The sequence below is a fragment of the Podarcis bocagei genome, assembly GCF_964188305.1.
Source record: "Podarcis bocagei genome assembly, chromosome: 10".
NCBI classification, from domain to species: domain Eukaryota; kingdom Metazoa; phylum Chordata; class Lepidosauria; order Squamata; family Lacertidae; genus Podarcis; species Podarcis bocagei.
Window position 1 is genome coordinate 832,615 of NC_138135.1, and position 19,823 is coordinate 852,437.

General features: G+C 45.2%; 3 protein-coding genes across 4 annotated transcripts in view; all 3 read right to left on the reverse strand.

Annotated features, from left to right (window-relative positions):
- The window catches only part of LOC308595582 (uncharacterized protein), a 163,288-nt gene extending 150,752 nt beyond the window's left edge, over positions 1-12,536 (reverse strand). Inside the window, exon 1 of one of the 2 annotated variants that reach the window (XM_081209991.1) lies at positions 12,461-12,536. The gene's annotated coding sequence lies outside the window, so the exon portion shown is untranslated. Of the gene's footprint in view, positions 1-3,408; positions 3,472-12,460 lie in introns of those variants that run through there. The other variant, XM_081209990.1, reaches the window with a different exon arrangement.
- Positions 1-19,823, reverse strand: part of LOC308595559 (uncharacterized protein) — a 149,389-nt gene that overhangs the window by 49,913 nt on the left and 79,653 nt on the right. The window lies entirely within an intron of this gene.
- Positions 432-14,220, reverse strand: LOC308595669 (uncharacterized protein). Its single transcript, XM_081210247.1, has 3 exons — positions 14,198-14,220; positions 7,249-7,393; positions 432-5,825 (listed from the first exon to the last, which is right to left on the reverse strand). The coding sequence occupies exon 3, from the start codon at positions 5,562-5,564 to the stop codon at positions 4,053-4,055; it is 1,512 nt and encodes a 503-aa protein (XP_081066373.1). The 5' UTR covers positions 5,565-5,825; positions 7,249-7,393; positions 14,198-14,220; the 3' UTR covers positions 432-4,052.

A 19,823-nucleotide genomic window follows, 5' to 3' on the forward strand; every position in this document is an offset into this window, starting at 1 on the left:
CTCCCTAGCAGCATGACTGAATAAAAACTTCTGGGACTATGGAAAAATACTACCTTCCCCAAACCCCAGAATAAGCAGGAGCTCTGGGGTTGCCCCATGGGGTTCAAGAGTGAAGATGGGCCCATCAGGACACTTCCCTGGTTCCTGCAGCCCCTCCGTTCCCCTCTTGCAATTAGGCTTGGGGGGAAATCACCCATTAACTTACAGTATTATCAGTTTTCTTCAGAATGCTTAGGAGGCAGGGATGAAGTTTGGGTGAAGAATCAGTGCTTGGAGATCATGCGGTGGGGGGATGACAGAGTTTGGTGCAAAAACCATCTTGCATGCTTGAGTAGAGCAACTCCAGGGAATGGGCCAAGTAGCAGCAGGGTAGGGGCCACGTGCAGAGCAAGTCCCACACTGAGGTCAAAAACACACACAGAGGCAGCAGGACTTCTTCAGTAATAGTTTACTGAGCTTTCAAAGCATACAGTTCTCCCTGGGTCCCCAGTGAGGCACAAAACTTAGCTCCTGAGAGCAAATCCAGTTTCAGCAATAGAAAAATACAGCACACAGGATGTCTAAGTCAGGCACACAAACCGGCAGAAGGGAGCAAAGGGAGGAAAGAGGCTGGAAGGACACAGGGCAATGGAGGTTTGTCTTTCGCTTCCTGTCGTCTGGGAGGGAAGTCAGCAACTCGGCATCTGCAGGGGCTTCACGAAGAAAAGCTTTCTGCCGGCTGCTTCCAGGCAAATGAGCATCCCAAAAACACAAACTGTGATCTGTGGAGTGTTGCCATATCAATTGTTTTTGAAAAGTTATCACAATGTCGTCTAGAAACCGGTATAGGATGAGATTAATAGATCGCCCAGCCCTAATCCTCACTCACCACCAGAAATCCAGATTCACCAACTCCCCCTCACTATCAAAAGGTACCTTACATCTAAAATTAGACTCACTAGTGTGAGACATTACCTTCATTATTTCATTACTATACAATTTTACATATAAACACCAGAACATGACATGCTTTTAAGATGGATTTCCTGCTGAGTTGAGTTCATTGCTGTGAAGAAAAGAGTGGACTCTGAAAGGAACACGTTCCTCACTCTATACATCTAAATGGGTTCTCCCCTCTGAGTCCTTAGATATTCCTTAAACACTCCATTATAACTAAAGCACTTTCTGCAATCTTTCCCTTTAAACAGCTTCTCCTCTTTGAGAGTTGATGGGTTTGTAGGGTGTCAACTGTTAAAGTTCTTCCTGTCCATGAGTCTGTTGATGTAGGACTTCCACTAGGACTGAACCTCTGTCTACTTGACATTTATATGGTTTCTCTCATGTGGGAGTTTGTTGATGTAAACCAAGGGTTCCACTCGGACTGAAGCTCCTTCCAAACTCCATACATTTAAATGGTTTCTTCCCTGTGTGAGTCACATGATGTCTTCTAAGGCTTGCATTGAAACTGAAACTCTTTGTATTGATGGAAGAGATTCATAAAGACCAAGTGGGCTTTCTCCCGGGAAGACACTTGTCTGATGATTTGAGGAACATAATTGATATTTTGGGGAAACTAGAAGTGAATATAAACACTAAAGCAGTTCTGATATTTGTGGATGCGGAGAAAGCTATTGACAATATCTCTTGGAGTTTCATGAAGAAGAACCTACAGGGGATGGGGGTAGGCCAAGGTTTGGAAAATGGTATAGGTGCAATATACTCTGAACAAAAGGCTAAATTAATTGTAAATAATGTGGTGACGGAAGAATTTAAGATAGAAAAAGGGACACGACAGGGGTGCCCAATCTCCCCACTGCTTTTCATATCGGTCCTGGGGGTTCTGCTGAATATGATTAGAAGGGACAGGTTGGTTAAAGGTATACAAGTCGGAGCCAAACAGTACAAACTGAGAGCATTTGCAGATGACTTAGTATTGACGTTAAAGGAGCCAGAATCTAGTACTAAAAGGGTTTTAGAATTAATTCAAGAATTTGGTCAAGTGGCAGGATATAAACTGAACAAGCTAAAAACTAAGGTTTTAGAGAAAAATTGAACACCGATTGAAAGAGAGAGGTTTCAGAATGAGACAGGCCTGACTGTGGTTAAGAAAGTGAAATACTTGTGGATTAATATGACAGCCAAAAATGGGAACTTATTTAAAGATAATTACGAAACATGTTGGACAGAAGTGAAAAAAGATTTAGAAATTTGGTCAAATTTGAAGCTTTCACTGTTGCGTCGTATTGCTGTGATAAAAATGAATGTATTGCCTAGAATGTTGTTTTTGTTTCAGACATTGCAAACTGTGGACAAGATGGACTGTTTCAAGAAGTGGCAGAGAGAGATCTCTAGATTTGTCTGGCAGGGCAAAAAGCCCAGAATAAAATTTAAGATATTAACGGATGCAAAGGAAAGAGGTGGATTTGCCCTGCCAGACTTTAAACTTTACTATGAATCAGCAGCTTTTTGCTGGTTGAAAGAATGGCTACTTCTTGAAAATACAGACATTTTGGATCCAGAAGGCTTTAACAACGTATTTGGATGGCATGCATATTTATGGTATGATAAGGTCAAAGCACATAAAGCATTCAAAAATCATATTGTCAGGAGAGCATTGTTTAATGTTTGGATAAGATACAAGGATTTATTGGAAAATAAAACCCCAAGGTGGTTGTCACTGATGGAAGCGAAAGCTCTGAAAAGGCTCAATATGGAGGCCAAATGGCCGAAATATTGGGAAATTTTGGAACAAGAAGGAGATAGACTGAAACTGCAGAGTTTTGAGAAATTAAAAAACAAAGTGTGAGACTGGCTTCATTATTATCAGATAATGGAGGCATATAATTTGGATAAGAAAATTGGCTTCCAGGTGGAAAAATCAAAATTAGAAACAGAACTCTTAGAACCCAAAACTAAGATTTTGTCAAAGATGTATAACTTGCTGTTGAAATGGAATACTCAGGATGAAACGGTGAAATCTGCTATGATTAAGTGGGCACAAGATGTTGGACATAATATTATGTTTGCTGACTGGGAACAGTTATGGACCACAGGTATGAAGTTTACGGCATGTAATGCCCTAAGAGAGAATATTATGAAAATGATATACAGGTGGTACATGACCCCAGTCAAGCTTGCAAAAATTTATCATTTGCCCGATAATAAATGCTGGAAATGTAAAGAAACTGAAGGTACATTCTTTCACCTTTGGTGGACGTGCCCAAGGATTAAGGCCTTCTGGGAAATGATATTTAATAAACTGAAAAAGGTATTTAAATATACCTTCTTGAAGAAACCAGAGGCCTTTCTTCTGGGCATTGTTGGCCAATTGGTGTCAAAGAAGGAGAAGGACAGAACTTTTTTTATGTACGCTACAACAGCAGCAAGAATACTCATTGCAAAGTATTGGAAGACGCAAGAACTACCCACTTTGGAAGAATGGCAGATGAAGGTGATGGACTATATGGAACTGGCAGAAATGACTAGCAGAATCCGAGACCAGGGAGAAGAGTCAGTGGAAGAAGATTGGAAGAAATTTAAAGACTATCTACAGAAATATTGTAAAATTAATGAATGATAGAATGATGTTGGATAGCAATTAAGGGTTCCCAGCTGTAATGCTTTAAGAGAATATGAAAAAAGGGTAATAATTGGGTTAAAATCTAATGGTAAGGATTTGCTGAACCAATGAATTGAAGCGGAATACAAAAAAGGGAGGTATGAGGAGGTCTGGGAAATAAGCTAAAGGAAAATAAGTAATAGAAAATAGGTGTGTTTTTAACTGTTTTTATTTTGTATTTTTCTTTTTCTTTTTCATTTTTACGGTAATATTTCAAAAATCTTAATATATATTATATATATATAAAAAAGAAAAGAAACTGAAGCTCTTTCCGCATTCCATGCATTCTTATGGTTTCTCCCCTGTGTGTGTCCGTTGATGTATATTGAGGTGTCCACTCTTACTGAAGCTCTTTCCACATTCCATACATTTAAATGTTTTCTCCCCTGTGTGAATCCGTTGATGTGTCTTAAGGTTTCCATTTCGACTGAAGCTCTTTCCGCACTCAATGCATTTAAATGGTTTCACCCTTTATGAGTACGTTGATGTGTTTTAAGGTCTCCATTCTGACTGAAGCTCTTTCTGCACTCAATGCATTTAAATGGTTTTCCCCCTGTGTGAGCCAGTTGGTGTCTTCTAAGGCTTGCATTGAAACGGAATCTCTTTCCACATTCCATGCATTAAATGGATTCTCCCCTTTGTGAGTCTGCTGGTGTAATTTAAGGTCTCCTTTTTGACTGAAGCTCTTCCCGCATGCCATACATTCATATGGTTTTCCCCTGCCTGTGTGAGTCCGTTGATGTGATCTAAGGCCTGCATTGAAACTGAAGCTCTTTCCACACTCAATACATTGAAATGGTTTCTCCCCTGTGTGAATCCGTTGATGTCTTCTAAGGTATCCACTATCACTAAAGCTCTTTCCGCACTCCCTACATTTAAAAGGTTTCTCCCCTGTATGAGACCGTTGATGATTTCTAAGGGGTGCACTCTGACTGAAGCTCTTTCCACACTCCATACATTTATATGGTTTCTCCCCTGTGTGAGTCTGGTAATGTCTATTGAGGTGGCCACTCTGACTGAAGCTCTTTCCACACTCCATACATTTATATGGTTTCTCCCCTGTGTGAGTCTGGTGATGTTTATTGAGGTGTGCACTCTGACTGAAGCTCTTTCCACACTCCATACATTGAAATGGTTTTTCACCCGTGTGAGTCTGTTGATGTGAACTTAAGTGTCCACTCCGACAGAAGCTTTTTCCACACTCCATACATTGAAATGGTTTCTCCCCTGTGTGAATCCGTTGATGTTTTCTAAGGTCTCCACTCTGACTGAAGCTCTTTCCGCACTCTATACATTTATATGGTTTCTCCCCTGTGTGAGACCGTTGATGTTTTCTAAGGTCTCCACTATCACTGAAGCTCTTTCCGCACTCTATACATTTATATGGTTTCTCCCCTGTGTGAGTCCGTTGGTGCATATTGCACTGCCCACTCTGAATGAAGCTCTTTCCACACTCCATACATTTATATGGTTTTTCACCAGTGTGACTTCGCTGGTGTAATTTAAGTTCTGCATTCCGCCTGAAGCTCTTCCCACACTCCATGCATTTAAAAGGTTTTTCACCCGTGTGAATCCGTAGGTGTGAACTTAACTGTCCACTCCGACAGAAGCTTTTTCCACACTCCATACATTTATATGGTTTCTCCCCTGTGTGAATCCGTTGATGATTTCTAAATTCTCCACTCCAACTAAAGCTCTTTCCGCACTCTATACATTGATATGGTTTCTCCCCTGTGTGAATCCGCTGATGTTTTCTAAGGTCTCTACTATCACTAAAGCTCTTTCCGCACTCTATACATTTATATGGTTTCTCCCCTGTGTGAGTCCGTAGATGTGAACTTAAGTGTCCATTCTGACGGAAGCTTTTCCCGCACTCCATGCATTTAAATGGTTTTTCCCCTGTGTGAGTCCGCTGATGTATATTGAGGAATCCTCTCTGACTGAAGTTCTTCCACACTCCCTGCATTGTAATCCTTTCTTGTAAATGTAAATCCACTGATGTGTTCTAAGTTTTCCACTATCAGCGAAACGTTTCCGAAACACCATACTTTTAAATGGTTTCTCCTCTCAGAGTCATTGATGTGAGCTATGTGTCCTCATTCAATGAAGCATATCCCACATTTCACACATTTTAATTTCTATTCCTCATGAAACGAAAGGTGCCCCATTCCTTGGAATTCTGAATGTCTTCTCCATCACCTTCTTCAGAGTGGGAGGAAAGGAAATCCTGTTTGGGTTTCAAGGAAGAGAACAAAGGGAAAGAGAGCACATCAAGCTCCATTAGCCCATTCTCTTATTTCAACATCTCCTACATTCTCCACTGTCCTACCCATGTTCCCAATTTTTTGGAAATGAAAAAGCAATGTCATCAAATGATAGTAATGCATCACCACCTTTCATAATCCTCAATCATTGCTAATAAAGCAGCATCATCTTGGAATACAGCCTTTTCAAATCAATTGTTTCATCACAGGAAAGGCAGCTGCTCTCTGTCCGTGAACAGGCCCTCTCTTTCTCTGGTTCATCATTCCTTTGGACATTCCCCATCCTCTTCATCATAATCCTCCATCCACCTCTAGATCTTCATGAATCACCTGCACAGTCCCATTGGCCTCAGGAGGTCCATGTGGACCATTATGTGAGGCCCAGGTCTATGTCTTTTCCAGGGACTGTGGTCTGGGTCAGTCAGAGAACTAGTGACAAGGCTTGGTGCTTGGGGTCAGCTGAATGGGTGCTCAGGGAAGTTCCTGTTCTTGGAGATGGACCTCCATCTACATGCCTCAGATTGCGTGGAGAGAGCATGAGAAGCAGAAGAAAAGCAGCTGGCACATCGGAATCCCAGACCCCCACTGCTCCTTATAATAATGATGGGCTGCCTGATCTCGAGCCCATCCTAAAGTGACACTGAAAAAGCTGCATATTAAAGGCAAATGGATAACTGTACTAGTGAAAACTTCAGCCTTGAATATGTCGTGTTTAATTATTGATGGCCTGAAGTTGTGTTATTTCTAGAGCAGTGTTTCCCAACCGGTCTTCCGCGGCACACTACTGTGCCGTGAGACATCGGCTGGTGTGCCGTGGGAGGGAGGCGGGCGAGAGGCGGCGGCGGCGAGGATCCGGCGGGGGTGGGGGGAGCGGGGGCCGTCGCGCGCAACCGAACTCACTTGGCGCGCTGCCGGCTTGTCCTCCTTCAACCCGGGTCGGGCCAGGCCTGCTCACGTCCCCGGGTCCCCTAGCAGCAGCAGCAGCAGCAGCAGCCATAACAACAACAATGATCTCAAGCCCCGCCGCCGCCCCCTCCTCCGCCCGCTATCGCAGCCGCCGCCGCCTCAGCTGCCGCCGCCCCTCAGTCCCTCGCTCTGCTGCCTCCTCCCACCCCGGCAAGGGGGAGGGAAAAAACTCACTTTTGTGCGTCCCTCCCGGCGTGACGCTGCGCGCTGACGTCACGGGGCGGGGCTTTAATGGTGGTGTGCCGCGAGATTTTTTTCCGATAAACAGGTGTGCCGTTGCCCCAAAACGTTTGGGAAACACTGTTCTAGAGACATGAATTCATTCCGCTTCTGTCTCAAATATAGCTATTATATGATGTCATGGGGTGTCATGGGAGCGGTAGTACCTTTGGTGGTCCCCACCGTGCACTCAGCTCTCACCTGTGCCTTCCAGAAGCTGTCAGGATGAATCAGGGGCCACAATCCCAGGAATGGCTTCAACCGGCTGGCAAAACCAGGTGAGGATAGCTGATGGGTCTCAAATCCTTGGGGGGCTGGGCAATTCTGCTGCACCTGAAGTCAAGCCCTGGTGGATGGAGAGGATGAGAAGAACAGTGAATCCCACAGTCTAGAAGGCAGATTCTGCCCATCCTGCAGAGGAAAATGAAGGGCAGATGGGATCGTCAACTGGGGAAGGAAGCCCATCCAGAAGGAAAACTCTGGGCCTAAACCTTCACTGCCTCGTGAGTTATGTTCCGGAGAAGAAAAGGCTATGGAGGAAAACCCACACAAATCCAGAGTGGAGTCTCTAAGATGGTTGGATGGTGTCCTGCACACCTTCTTCATTCAACTCCTGCAGCCAAGCTGGTGCCAAACATACTGCTCTGCTTTCCTTGGGACCATATCAGCCGGGCTGAGAAGGGGGTCTTCTTGTCTAGGCAGCCCAGGACCCCCAAACCCACTGCCCAGGCTGGCAGTGCTACAAACACAGCAGTTTCAAGGGGGGAGATGGGCTCAGAGCTGTGTATCAAAGTCTCTCCAATGTGGAACAAGGGAAACAGAAAGAAAATTTACATCATAAAGGTAAAGGTAAAGAGACCACTGACTATTAGGTCCAGTCGTGGCCGACTCTGGGGTTGCGGCGCTCATCTCGCTTTATTGGCCGAGGGAGCCAGCGGCATACAGCTTCCGAGTCATGTGGCCAGCATGAGTGAGCCGCTTCTGGCGAACCAGAGCAGCGCATGGAAACGCCGTTTACCTTCCTGCCGGAGTGGTACCTATTTATCTACCTGCACTTTGACGTGCTTTCGAACTGCTAGGTTGGCAGGAGCAGGGACCGAGCAATGGGAGCTCACTGCATCACGGGGATTCGAACCGCCGACCTTCTGATTGGCAAGTCCTACGCTCTGTGGTTTAAGCCACAGCGCCACCCGGATCCCATATTTACATCATACGGCACTGTAAAAGTATTCAAAATATTTGTTTTTCTAAGAAAAGACCACAATGTATCACGTGGCCCCTTCAAAGCTAATGAAAGTCTTGTGGCTGGAGCTTTTGGGGGTGCAGGACCAGGAAATCTCCTGCCGCCATGATCCTTCCATGGGACTGAAATTGCCCTGGTTGTGCTGGTTGATGATCTCCAACGGGCCAGAGGCTGAGGGGGAAGCTGTTTCCTGGTTCTGCTGGTTCTCTCAGCGGCTTTGGAGACCTTTGGCCATGGTGTCCTTCTGGACCCTTTAGGGGAGCTGGGGGCCCTGCTATGCAGTGGTTCCCCTCCTTCCTCCTGGGCCATGTCCAGAAAGTGGTGTTGGGGGATGAGTGTTCAGACCCCTGGATGCTTACTTGTGGGGTGCCTCAGGACTCCATTCTCTCCCCCATGCTTTTTACTATCTATATGCAGCCACTGGGAGAGATCATCAGGGGGTTTGGGCTGGGTGTTCACCGGTATGTGGATGATGCCCAGCTCTTCCTTTCTTCCCCCCCCCAAATTCTTTTATTAATTTTCCAAACAATTATACAATTTTCCAAAATACAACAGATTACTTATTATTTTTTTGAACTTCCTTCAGCATCTCTGACAATCATCCATATTTATAACTGTAGTTACACATTCCTCCTTTTGTATTGCCATTACACTTCCCTTCTCCCACTATTTCCCTTTAACAATACTTCTCCGTTTTTACAGTGCCTCTTGAAATCCCACTAGCGTTGTGTTCGCACCACATATGTTTTTCAGATAATCTACAAACTTTCCCCAGTCTTCGATGAACTTTTGGTCTTTGGTATATCTGATTTTTCCCAGTTAATTTATCCAATTCCGCATCGTCTGTCATTTTCAATCTCATTTCTCTTCCTTTCTTTTAAATTGGAACTAGTGAGGATGGTGAATGCCCTGTGTGTCTGTTTGGAGGTGGTTGGAGGATGGATGGCGGCTAACACATTGAGGTTGAATCCTGACAAGTCAGAAATACTGTCCCTGGGGGAGGGTGGGGGCACTCCTGGTCCTGATGGGGTAACTGTGCCCCTGAAGGACCAGGTGTGCAGCCTGTGGGTCACCGCCTTCTGGGATCCATTTGTGAACAGAATATGTGAGTCAACTCTTTTTATACTTTTATAGAAGACTGTGTCATGTCTTATCTTTTTATGAGGGACTAAAGTGGAAATTACCAAGGAATCTTATTTTAGAGGCTTTAGCGAGCCTGAGCAAACGCATCCGCTGTAAGTTTAAAAGGGGGAATGTTACTCTGCTAAATTGTACAACTTGTTAACACAAGTTGGAAAGGATATAATCAAACAATATTTCCTCTCCTGCATTCCTGAACATTCCCAGTGTCATGGTTGCATTTCTCAGGCATAGAAAAGTACGGATCTAAGTACAGCGATAATTCCTAACCTATCGGTTCAAGAAGGTTCTGGTAGTTTTACTCTGCATGATTCAAAGCTGGTGTTTTCTCTAGATCATGGGGAGGCAAACTAAGGCCTGGGGGTATAAATGCGATGATGATGATGATGATGATGATCTTGTGGGGTTTTTAAAAGTTATTTTGGAATTCGTACTGCTATATCAGCTCACAAAATGTTATGGGTGGAGAAAATCACAGGGTTGCCGTAAACTATAATCCCACCCACAAACTCTCATTCACATACAGTCTGTAAATTTGGGGAGGTCACACACCTCACCTGTGCTAATACTGGCAGTTTTTGTAGAGTGTGTAGAGCCTCCAGCCACAGGCACTGTCTATCCTGAAAAGGGGTCCTTTGACTGGGAAGATGACACGCAGCGTAAATTAATAATGCAGAGTTTTAAAGAATAAAAGCTTTACTGAATTAAAAGAAGCTTCTTCATAAACAACATGGTTCCAAACAGTTTGACTGAGATTGCATACAGACTCTGCTCATGGCTGAGACAGACAGACTCTTGCTGAAATCTTACAGAGAGCACAAAGTGCAACTGGCTACTACGTCACATGTCAGAATGACTCCACAGTTAGCAGTTAAGCCTGAATAAATTGAGGAGGCCCAAATGACTGTGCAGTCCCTGCACTTCCCAGCCTGCTTGGCTGCTTCTGCTCTCATGTGACTTTGTCACGTGACAAAAGATTCATGCAGTCGCTGTCATCGGATGATGAAGGATTGTATCTCAGCTTGTCAGTCACTCTGACATTGGCTACAAAGAATAAGAGGAACAGAAATGCTTTTGAGGTGCAACTTCCGTATCAATCCTGAGAGCCATTCCATGGAATCTGCACCCCTGTTTCTGATGACAGGTGTACATTATCCTCATCCTCAGCGGAAAAGACGCTTAAAGATGGAAGCCTGAGAGAGAGGAAAAGGTTTCTGGCTGCTTCCTGGGTGGGATTGCGGAAACCAAGGGCCGCTTCTGAGAAGGCCTCTCCCCTCCTCTCTTGTCACGGCTAAAAATTGGCCGCTGTGGCATAGAGGCAATCTATTCAGAACAAAAGCTAAATTGATAGTCAACAATGTGGTGACAGATGAGTTTAAGATTGAGAAAGGAACACGACAAGGTTGCCCTATCTCCCCTTTGTTATTTATTTCAGTCCTGGAGGTGCTCTTGAATATGATTAGAGGGGACCGGTTGGGTGAAGGGATTCAGGTCGGAGCCAAACAGTACAAACTTAAAGCTTTTGCAGATGACCTGGTTTTGACATTACAGGAGCCAGAATCTAGTACAAAAAGGGTTTTAGAATTGATTTATGAGTTTGGTCGGGTGGCGGGATTTAAATTAAACAAGCAAAAGACTAAGGTTTTGGGGGGAAAAATTGACAACTGTGGAATCAGAAAGGTTTCAGAAAGAGACAGATCTAAAAGTGGTTAAGAAGGTGAAATACCTAGGGATCAATATGACTGCTAAAAATTTGAATCTATTTAAGGACAATTACGAAAAGTGTTGGTCAGAAATCAAAAGGGATTTAGAAAGTTGGTCAAGATTGAAACTTTCCTTGTTGGGCCGAATTGCTGCGATAAAGATGAATGTATTGCCAAAAATGCTGTTTCTGTTTCAGACCCTACAGATTGTGGACAGGGTGGAATGTTTTAGAAAGTGGCAGAGAGACATCTCTAAATTTGTCTGGCAGGGCAAAAAGCCCCGAATAAAATTCAAAATACTAACTGATGCTAAGGAGAGAGGGGGGTTTGCCCTGCCAGATTTGAGGCTGTACTATGAATCTGCAGCTTTCTGCTGGCTGAAAGATTGGCTTCTTCTTGAGAACACTGATGTCCTGGATCTGGAAGGGTTTAACAATGCTTTTGGATGGCATGCATATTTGTGGTACGACAAGGTAAAAATTCATAAGGCTTTTAAGAACCATATTGTCAGGAAAGCAGTGTTTAATGTCTGGATAAAATACAAAGACTTATTAGAAAACAAGACCCCAAGGTGGCTGTCGCCAATGGAAGCCAAGGCTCAGAAAAGACTCAATATGGAGGCCAAATGGCCGAAATATTGGGAAATACTAGAAAGAGAAGGAGATACTTGGAGACTGCAGAGTTTTGAGAAATTAAAGGATAAAGTGCGAGATTGGTTACATTATGCTCAGATTAGGGAGGTCTTTAATTTGGATAAAAAAACAGGTTTCCAGGTGGAAAAATCGAAATTAGAAACAGAACTGTTAGACTCTAAGACTAAGGTACTTTCAAAAATGTATAACTTGCTGTTGAAATGGAATACTCAGGATGAAACGGTTAAATCAGCTATGATAAAATGGGCACAGGACATTGGGCACAACATTATGTTTGCTGACTGGGAAAAGTTATGGACCACCGGTGTGAAGTTTACGGCATGTAATGCCTTGAAAGAAAATATTATGAAAATGATATACAGGTAGTACATGACCCCAGTCAAGCTTGCAAAAATATATCATTTGCCCGACAATAAATGTTGGAAATGTAAGGGAACTGAAGGAACATTCTTTCACCTCTGGTGGACATGCCCAAGGGTTAAGGCTTTCTGGGAAATGATATATAATGAACTGAAAAGGATATTTAAATATACCTTCTTGAAGAAACCAGAGGCCTTTCTTCTGGGCATAGTTGGCCAATTGGTGCCAAAGAAAGATAGAACTTTCTTTATGTATGCAACAACAGCAGCAAGAATACTCATTGCAAAGCACTGGAAGACACTGGATTTGCCCACTCTGGAAGAATGGCAGACGCAACTGATAGACTACATGGAGCTGGCTGAAATGACTGGCAGAATTCGAGACCTGGGAGAAGAGATGGTGGAAGAGGACTGGAAAAAAATTAAAGACTATTTACAAAAATATTATAAGCTGTACGAATGTTAAGAGAATGCACGATAGAAAGCAACATGGCGTCAGCAATTGAGTTGTAAGATATATGAGAATAAGTGACATTTAAGAAAATGATGAAATCTGAAGTAATATTATGTTTAAGCTAAGCAGTTCAGTATATGATAAAAATATTTAAAGTTTGGGACATAATATTTGAGAACTACAAAATAAGAACTGAAATAAGGTAATAAATTGCTGCCTATAATTATTTGACTGAGAACGCAGGAAAGGGTGATGTGAGGAAGTCCAAAGATTATGAAAATATGATTTATGGATAATTGTTTTTTGTTTTATTCTTTTTTTCATTCTATGCCTATTTTCTAATTTTTCATTGTTTTTTCTGTTTGTTGTACGGTGATGGTATTATATATGTTTGGTGGTTTGTTTTTTGTTAAAATTTGAAATAAATATCTTTTTTTAAAAAATAAAAGTTGGCCGCTGTTTCTTTAATGCTTAAAAAGCTGTGGGTTGTATATATAGAGTGAGAAATGTTAGTTTGGTGTCGGGTTGGTTGGTTGGTGAAAGCTGGCAGTGTTGATGTGTGTACAGTTGGTCAGTCGCTTTTGCAGAAAGACTTTTGAGAAGACAGTGGTACCTCGGGTTAAGTACTTCATTCGTTCCGGAGTTCCATTCGTAACCTGAAACTGTTCTTAACCTGAAGCACCACTTTAGCTAATGGGGCCTCCCGCTGCCGCTGCACCACCACCACAATATTTCTGTTTTCATCCTGAAGCAAAGTTCTTAACCTGAGGGATTATTTCTCAGTTATCGGAGTCTGTAACCTGAAGCGTCTGTAACCCGAGGTACCACTGTAAAAGCAGAAAGTACTCTGCAAGGATGCTCTTCTCGTGGACTCTTTCATGCTGACAAGGGCCCAAGGAGCAGGCTGAGGCGACCAAGGGAGGCCAGAACCTTCTCTTTTCTTTTCACAAATACTGACATCTCTTCCTCTGGACTTCCTCTCCTCTCCAGGGGACCAAGGAATGGACTGGGCAGAATCGCTGTGTCTGGACAGGGCAGGGGCTTATGGGGCAGGAAGAGGATGGAGATTGCGGGAAGGAAGGGTGGAGGGGCAGGACCCCCCACTTTCCAGGGATCCCTCTCTGGTCGCCTTGAAGGGGGGGGTCGATTACTGGGCGGGAGAGAGAGGCCAAGGCTGTTCCACCAGAGATCCCCCCCAGCTGCCACAATGGAGACGCGATATCTCTCCCCCCCCCCGCCAATGCTGCCCTTCCCTGCCCCATGGATGCTCCTCTCCCTCCCCCCACCCCCTCCCTCTCTCCAGAGTCTCCCCTGCATCCAGAGGCTCCCTTGGTTCTGCTCACCCCACACCCTGCGCCCCCATCTCTCCAGCCGGAGGCGCCCCCCCCCCAAGAGAAGCAGGGGAGGGACAGGGGGTCTCTATCCAGGCGTCTCTCGCGCCGCTTTACCCTTTCATGGGCCTCTTTTCTCTGTGCAGAGCCAGGGGAGACGGGTGAGGGGTCCGTCCTGCGAGGAAAGCCCCCTGGGGGCGCTTGGGGGAGCTAGCGGGGGTCTCTGGGTCCTTTCCCCCCCCTCTCCACCCCCCGCGACCCCTTTACCTCTTTCTCCTCGCTCCCGATCCACGGGGGTGGGGTCCCCTGCCTCCTCCCTCCCCTTTCCGAAAGCGCCCCCCTCCCAGCTATGGGGCAGAGCAGCAATCCGGAGTGGAAGCTCCCCGCCCCACATTTCTGGAGCAGAAACCGGATTGGAGGAGGAGGAGGAGGAGCAATGTATTGGGGGTGTGATTTGGGATTGTGTGGGCGGGATGAGAGAAGGATGTGCCGGGAGGGGAGGAAAAGTATTGAGCGGGTGCGGGGGGGGAGAAGGAGGAGTAGAAACCCCCCCCCGGTCTTCCTTTTGGGATCAGGAGAGGGGGGAGGGGCTGATCCCGACAATCCAACAGCGAAGTCACAAAATGAGTTCTGCATTTAAATCAGATCAGACTCCGAGTTCGTGTTTTGGCAACATGACAGGTCTGTCCGTCGGGATGCCTGAGGATTCCTGCTCCCTGCCTTTTCCTGGCCAGACGGAGAGATCACTGGAAAGGGAGGATTTCTTGACTCCAGAATCCATCACCGCAGACCCCTTTCATTCAGACCCAGAGATCTGCTCTTTGGACAAGCCTGCTTGGATCATGTGGATCACCAATGGATCATATGAATCATCACTGGATCATCCATGATGTCATACCCATCTCACGGAGGGGGGCGGGCTCAGGAAGAATCTCCTGCCACGTGACTGGGGGAGTCTGGAGGCTAACGGGGGGTCAGACAGGGCTGCTGTTTTGCTCTCCGTACTATTTCAGCTCAGGTTTTACTGAAATGGGTGGATTCATTGAGGAAACGGGGCTACGTTGCAAAGAGGCAAATGTGTCTACTTTGTAACGACCCAGTGAGTTGTGTTGCAAAGGCCATTTGCAGAAAGGCTCCTATTGTGTCACCTGCGGCTACATGCCGGAGTTTGGGTCTTTTTGCGGAAATGTGTCTGTGTAAATGCACTCATCCCCGTGCATTTATAATGGCAAGACATTGAATCCCATGAGATGTGCAAACTGGAAGCACCACTCTACAGCCCTGCCTGATGCATACTTACTTAGGAGTAAGTCCTACGCGGTTCAAAGGGATTCACTGTTCCATCTGATGCACGCTTACTCAGAAGTAAGTCCCCATAGTCGCCTTTGGCTGGGCTTGACCAGGGGTCCTTTACCTTGGGTAACAGGGGCCAGGAGGGGCCAGCCCCAGCCCCTGCTGGCTGGTCACATCTTCCACGCCAAGAAACTGGGCAGAGCCTTTAGGAGCCTCTGGCTGAACCTGCTGCTCTTCTCCCTGGCACCGCCATCTCCACGCAGGTGCCCCCGAGGCAGGTTGGCCTGCAGTTCCCCTCAGTGCCAGCCAGCACGATGCCTGCACTCAGAACACCTGGAGGGCACTGGCTGAAGTCTGGGAGCCCTCGGTGCCAATGCGCAACTGCTTTGCTTTTCCTCCGCCTGGCGGACATCAACACAGCACCCTACAGGGGGGGGGGTCTCTTGTTCAGATGCCCTCCCTGGGGAAGAGTCGTTGGCCACAGGAAAGTGTGCCAGGAGGGGCCATTGAGAGGTCAGTCTGGCACAGCCAGTGGGGAGAGTGCCTTCCTTGGGTGGGGTGGGGGGAGCTTGGATGGCCCCCTGCCTGTGATGCTTAGCAGAGATTACTACTATGCTGGGGGTTCAACTAGATGACTCAGGAGGGCCCTCCCTACTTTACAGTTCGAAGCCCCCGCACTGCCCCCTCCACACCACCCAGATGGGACTCTCTTGTCCAACCCCACAAGGCCATTTCTCTGTCTGGACGGGGAGGGGGAGATAAGGTTCGCCAGCACTGCAGCCCCTAACTTTCAAGCTGGGGCAGAGATGCAGATGCTCCAGGGTCTGGGCTGGCCACAGGCACCCATGGGCGTGGATGTTGAGCCTTTCTTTGGGAGGGGGGGTGTTACAGAAAAATCTAGGTGCGAGGCTGCTCAGTCCCCCAGCTCGTCGGGCTGAGCCCTGCGGGTCCCTGCGGAATAAAGGGAGGAGTCCAGCCAACCGGAGCAAATAAAGAGAGATTGCAAGGAGAGAGATTGCAAGGAGCTCCAAAGGGACTTCTCCAAACGGGCTGAATGGGCCGAAAATACAGTTCATTGTCAATGAGATTAAAGTGATGCATGTTGGGACAAAAAAACCCTACGCCCGTTAATATCATGTACAGGCTCATGGGTCTGAATTGGATTTCTCTGTGTGCTCTGGGAGACCAGGGGAGAGGGGAGCTGGTCACAGCAGGAGGGGGAGTCTCCCTGGATGCTTCAGCAGCCGGCCTCCTCTGGGTCTCCTGGCCCCCTCCTCTCCCCTCTCTGAGCCTAAACTGCTCTCTGCCCCAGCCTCTTCCTGCTCAGCAAACCCTGTTTCCTCCTCAGCTTGCAACACCTCCCCTCCCGTTCTGCTCCCTTTCCTCCCTCTTTCTGCTCACTGCCATCCCCCCACCAGTCCCCAGGATCTAAGCCTTCTTCCCTTGTAGGTCCCCCAACTGGTGCCTCCCCCCCGGCACCCAGCTGTTCCATGACAGAAAAAGCAGAAACAACAGTAAAATCAGTATGAGAGCAGTATGAACTGTGGGCCTCTGGTAGGAAAGCTCCCTAGCAGCATGACTGAATAAAAACTTCTGGGACTATGGAAAAATACTACCTTCCCCAAACCCCAGAATAAGGAGGAGCTCTGGGGTTGCCCCATGGGGTTCAAGAGTGAAGATGGGCCCATCAGGAGACTTCCCTGGTCCCCGCAGCCCCTCCATTCCCCTCTTGCAATTAGGCTTGGGGGGAAATCACCCATTAACTTACAGTATTATCAGTTTTCTTCAGAATGCTTAGGAGGCAGGGATGACGTTTGGGTGAAGAAGCAGTGCTTGGAGATCATGGGGTGGGGGGGGGATGACAGAGTTTGGTGCAAAAACCGTCTTGCATGCTTGAGTTGAGCAACTCCAGGGCATGAGCCAAGTAGCAGCAGGGTAGGGGCCACGTGCAGAGCAAGTCCCACACTGAGGTCAGAAACACACACAGAGGCAACAGGACTTCTTCAGTAATAGTTTACTGAGCTTTCAAAGCATACAGTTCTCACTGGGTCCCCAGTGAGGCACAAAACTTAGCTCCTGAGAGCAAATCCAGTTTCAGCAATAGAAAAATACAGCACACAGGATATCTAAGTCAGGCACATAAACCGGCAGAAGGGAGCAAGGGAGGAAAGAGGCTGGAAGGACACAGGGCAATGGAGGTGTGTCTTTCGCTTCCTGTCGTCTGGGAGTGAAGTCAGCAACTCGAAATCTGTAGGGGCTTCACGAAGAAAAGCTTTCTGCCAGCTGCTTCCAGGCAAATGAGCATCCCAGAAATCCAGATTCACCAACTCCCCCTCACTATCAAAAGGTACCTTACATCTAAAATTATACTCACTAGAGTGAGACGTTACCTTCATTATTTCATTACTATACAGATTTACATATAAACAGCAGAACCACAAATACATGACATGCTTTTAAGATGGATTTCCTGCTGAGTTCATTGCTGTGAACAAAAGAGTGGACTCTGAAAGGAACATGTCCCACACTCCATACATCTAAATGGGTTCTCCCCTCTGAGTCCTTAGATGTTCCTTAAACACTCCATTATAACTAAAGCACTTTCTGCAATCTTTCCCTTTAAACAGCTTCTCCTCTTTGAGGGTTGATGGGTTTGTAGGGTGTCAGCTGTTAAAGTTCTTCCTGTCCATGAGTCTGTGGATGTAGGAGTTCCACTAGGACTGAACCTCTGTCTACTTGACATTTATAGGGTTTCTCTCATGTGGGAGTTTGTTGATGTAAATCAAGGGTTCCACTCAGACTGAAGCTCCTTCCAAACTCCATACATTTAAATGGTTTCTCCCCTGTGTGAGTCAGATCATGTCTTCTAAGGCTTGCATTGAAACTGAAGCTCTTTGTATTGATGGAAGAGATTCATAAAGACCAAGCGGGCTTTCTCCCGGGAAGACACTTGTCTGATAATTTGAGGAACTTAATTGATATTTTGGAAAAACTAGAAGTGAATATAAACACTAAAGTAGTTCTGATATTTGTGGGTGTGGAGAAAGCTTTTGACAATATCTCTTGGAGTTTCATGAAGAAGAACCTACAGGGGATGGGGGTAGGCCAAGGTTTTGAAAATGGTATAGGTGCAATATACTCTGAACAAAAGGCTAAATTAATTGTAAATAATGTGGTGACGGAAGAATTTAAGATAGAAAAAGGGACACGACAGGGGTGCCCAATCTCCCCACTGCTTTTCATATCGGTCCTGGAGGTTCTGCTGAATATGATTAGAAGGGACCGGTTGGTTAAAGGTATTCAGGTCAGAGCCAAACAGTACAAACTGAGAGCATTTGCAGATGACTTAGTATTGACGTTCCAGGAGCCAGAATCTAGTACTAAAAGGGTTTTAGAATTAATTCAAGAATTTGGTCAAGTGGCAGGATTTAAACTGAACAAGCTAAAAACTAAGGTTTTAGGGAAAAAATTTAACACCAATTGAAAGAGAGAGGTTTCAGAATGAGACAGGCCTGACTGTGATTAAGAAATTGAAATACTTGGGGATTAATATGACAGCCAAAAATGGGAACTTATTTAAAGATAATTATGAAACATGTTGGACAGAAGTGAAAAAAGATTTAGAAATTTGGTCAAATTTGAAGCTTTCACTGTTGCGTCGTATTGCTGTGATAAAAATGAATGTATTGCCTAGAATGTTGTTTTTGTTTCAGACATTGCAAATTGTGGACAAGATGGACTGTTTCAAGAAGTGGCAGAGAGATATCTCTAGATTTGTCTGGCAGGGCAAGAAGCCCAGAATAAAATTTAAGATATTAACTGATGCAAAGGAAAGAGGTGGATTTGCCCTGCCAGACTTTAAACTTTACTATGAATCAGCAGCTTTTTGCTAGTTGAAAGAATGGCTACTTCTTGAAAATACTGTCATTTTGGATCTAGAAGGCTTTAACAACGTATTTGGATGGCATGCATATTTATGGTATGATAAGGTCAAAGCACATAAAGCATTCAAAAATCATATTGTCAGGAAAGCATTGTTTAATGTTTGGATAAGATACAAGGATTTATTGGAAAATAAAACCCCAAGGTGGTTGTCACCGATGGAAGCGAAAGCTCTGAAAAGGCAATGGACAATGGTTCTGGGATCGAAACCGGGGAAGGGAGGGTGGCGTTTGGAAATCCAAAGGCTGTTTGATTTTTTTTTAATTTTGTGTTGTTATTAGTATAAAAATGGGGAATCCGTGGAAGGGAAACTGGGTTGACCTTAGAAAAAAAAATTTTAAGTATAAATGATTGATGTATATAAGTTAAAAGTTGATATGTAAACTGAATTAAATATGATAACAAATTAAGGCTAAAAATTTAGGGATAAGAACTTGTTGGATAAATATTTGGACATGGAATACAAGAAGGGGAGGTGAGGAGAAGTTCTGGAAGAAAGTTATTGAAAATTTGGATTATAAAGGGGGAAATTTTCTTTTTTTTCTTTTTTCTTTTTATCTTTTGTACTACTTGAAACTTTAATAAATATTATTTAAGGAAAAAAAAGAACATTGGCTTCCAGGTGGAAAAATCAAAATTAGAAACAGAACTGTTAGAA

Bases quoted from the DNA above. Each gene is read 5' to 3' on its own strand.
- LOC308595669 (XM_081210247.1), bottom strand. From the start codon at position 5,564: ATGCAGGGAGTGTGGAAGAACTTCAGTCAGAGAGGATTCCTCAATATA.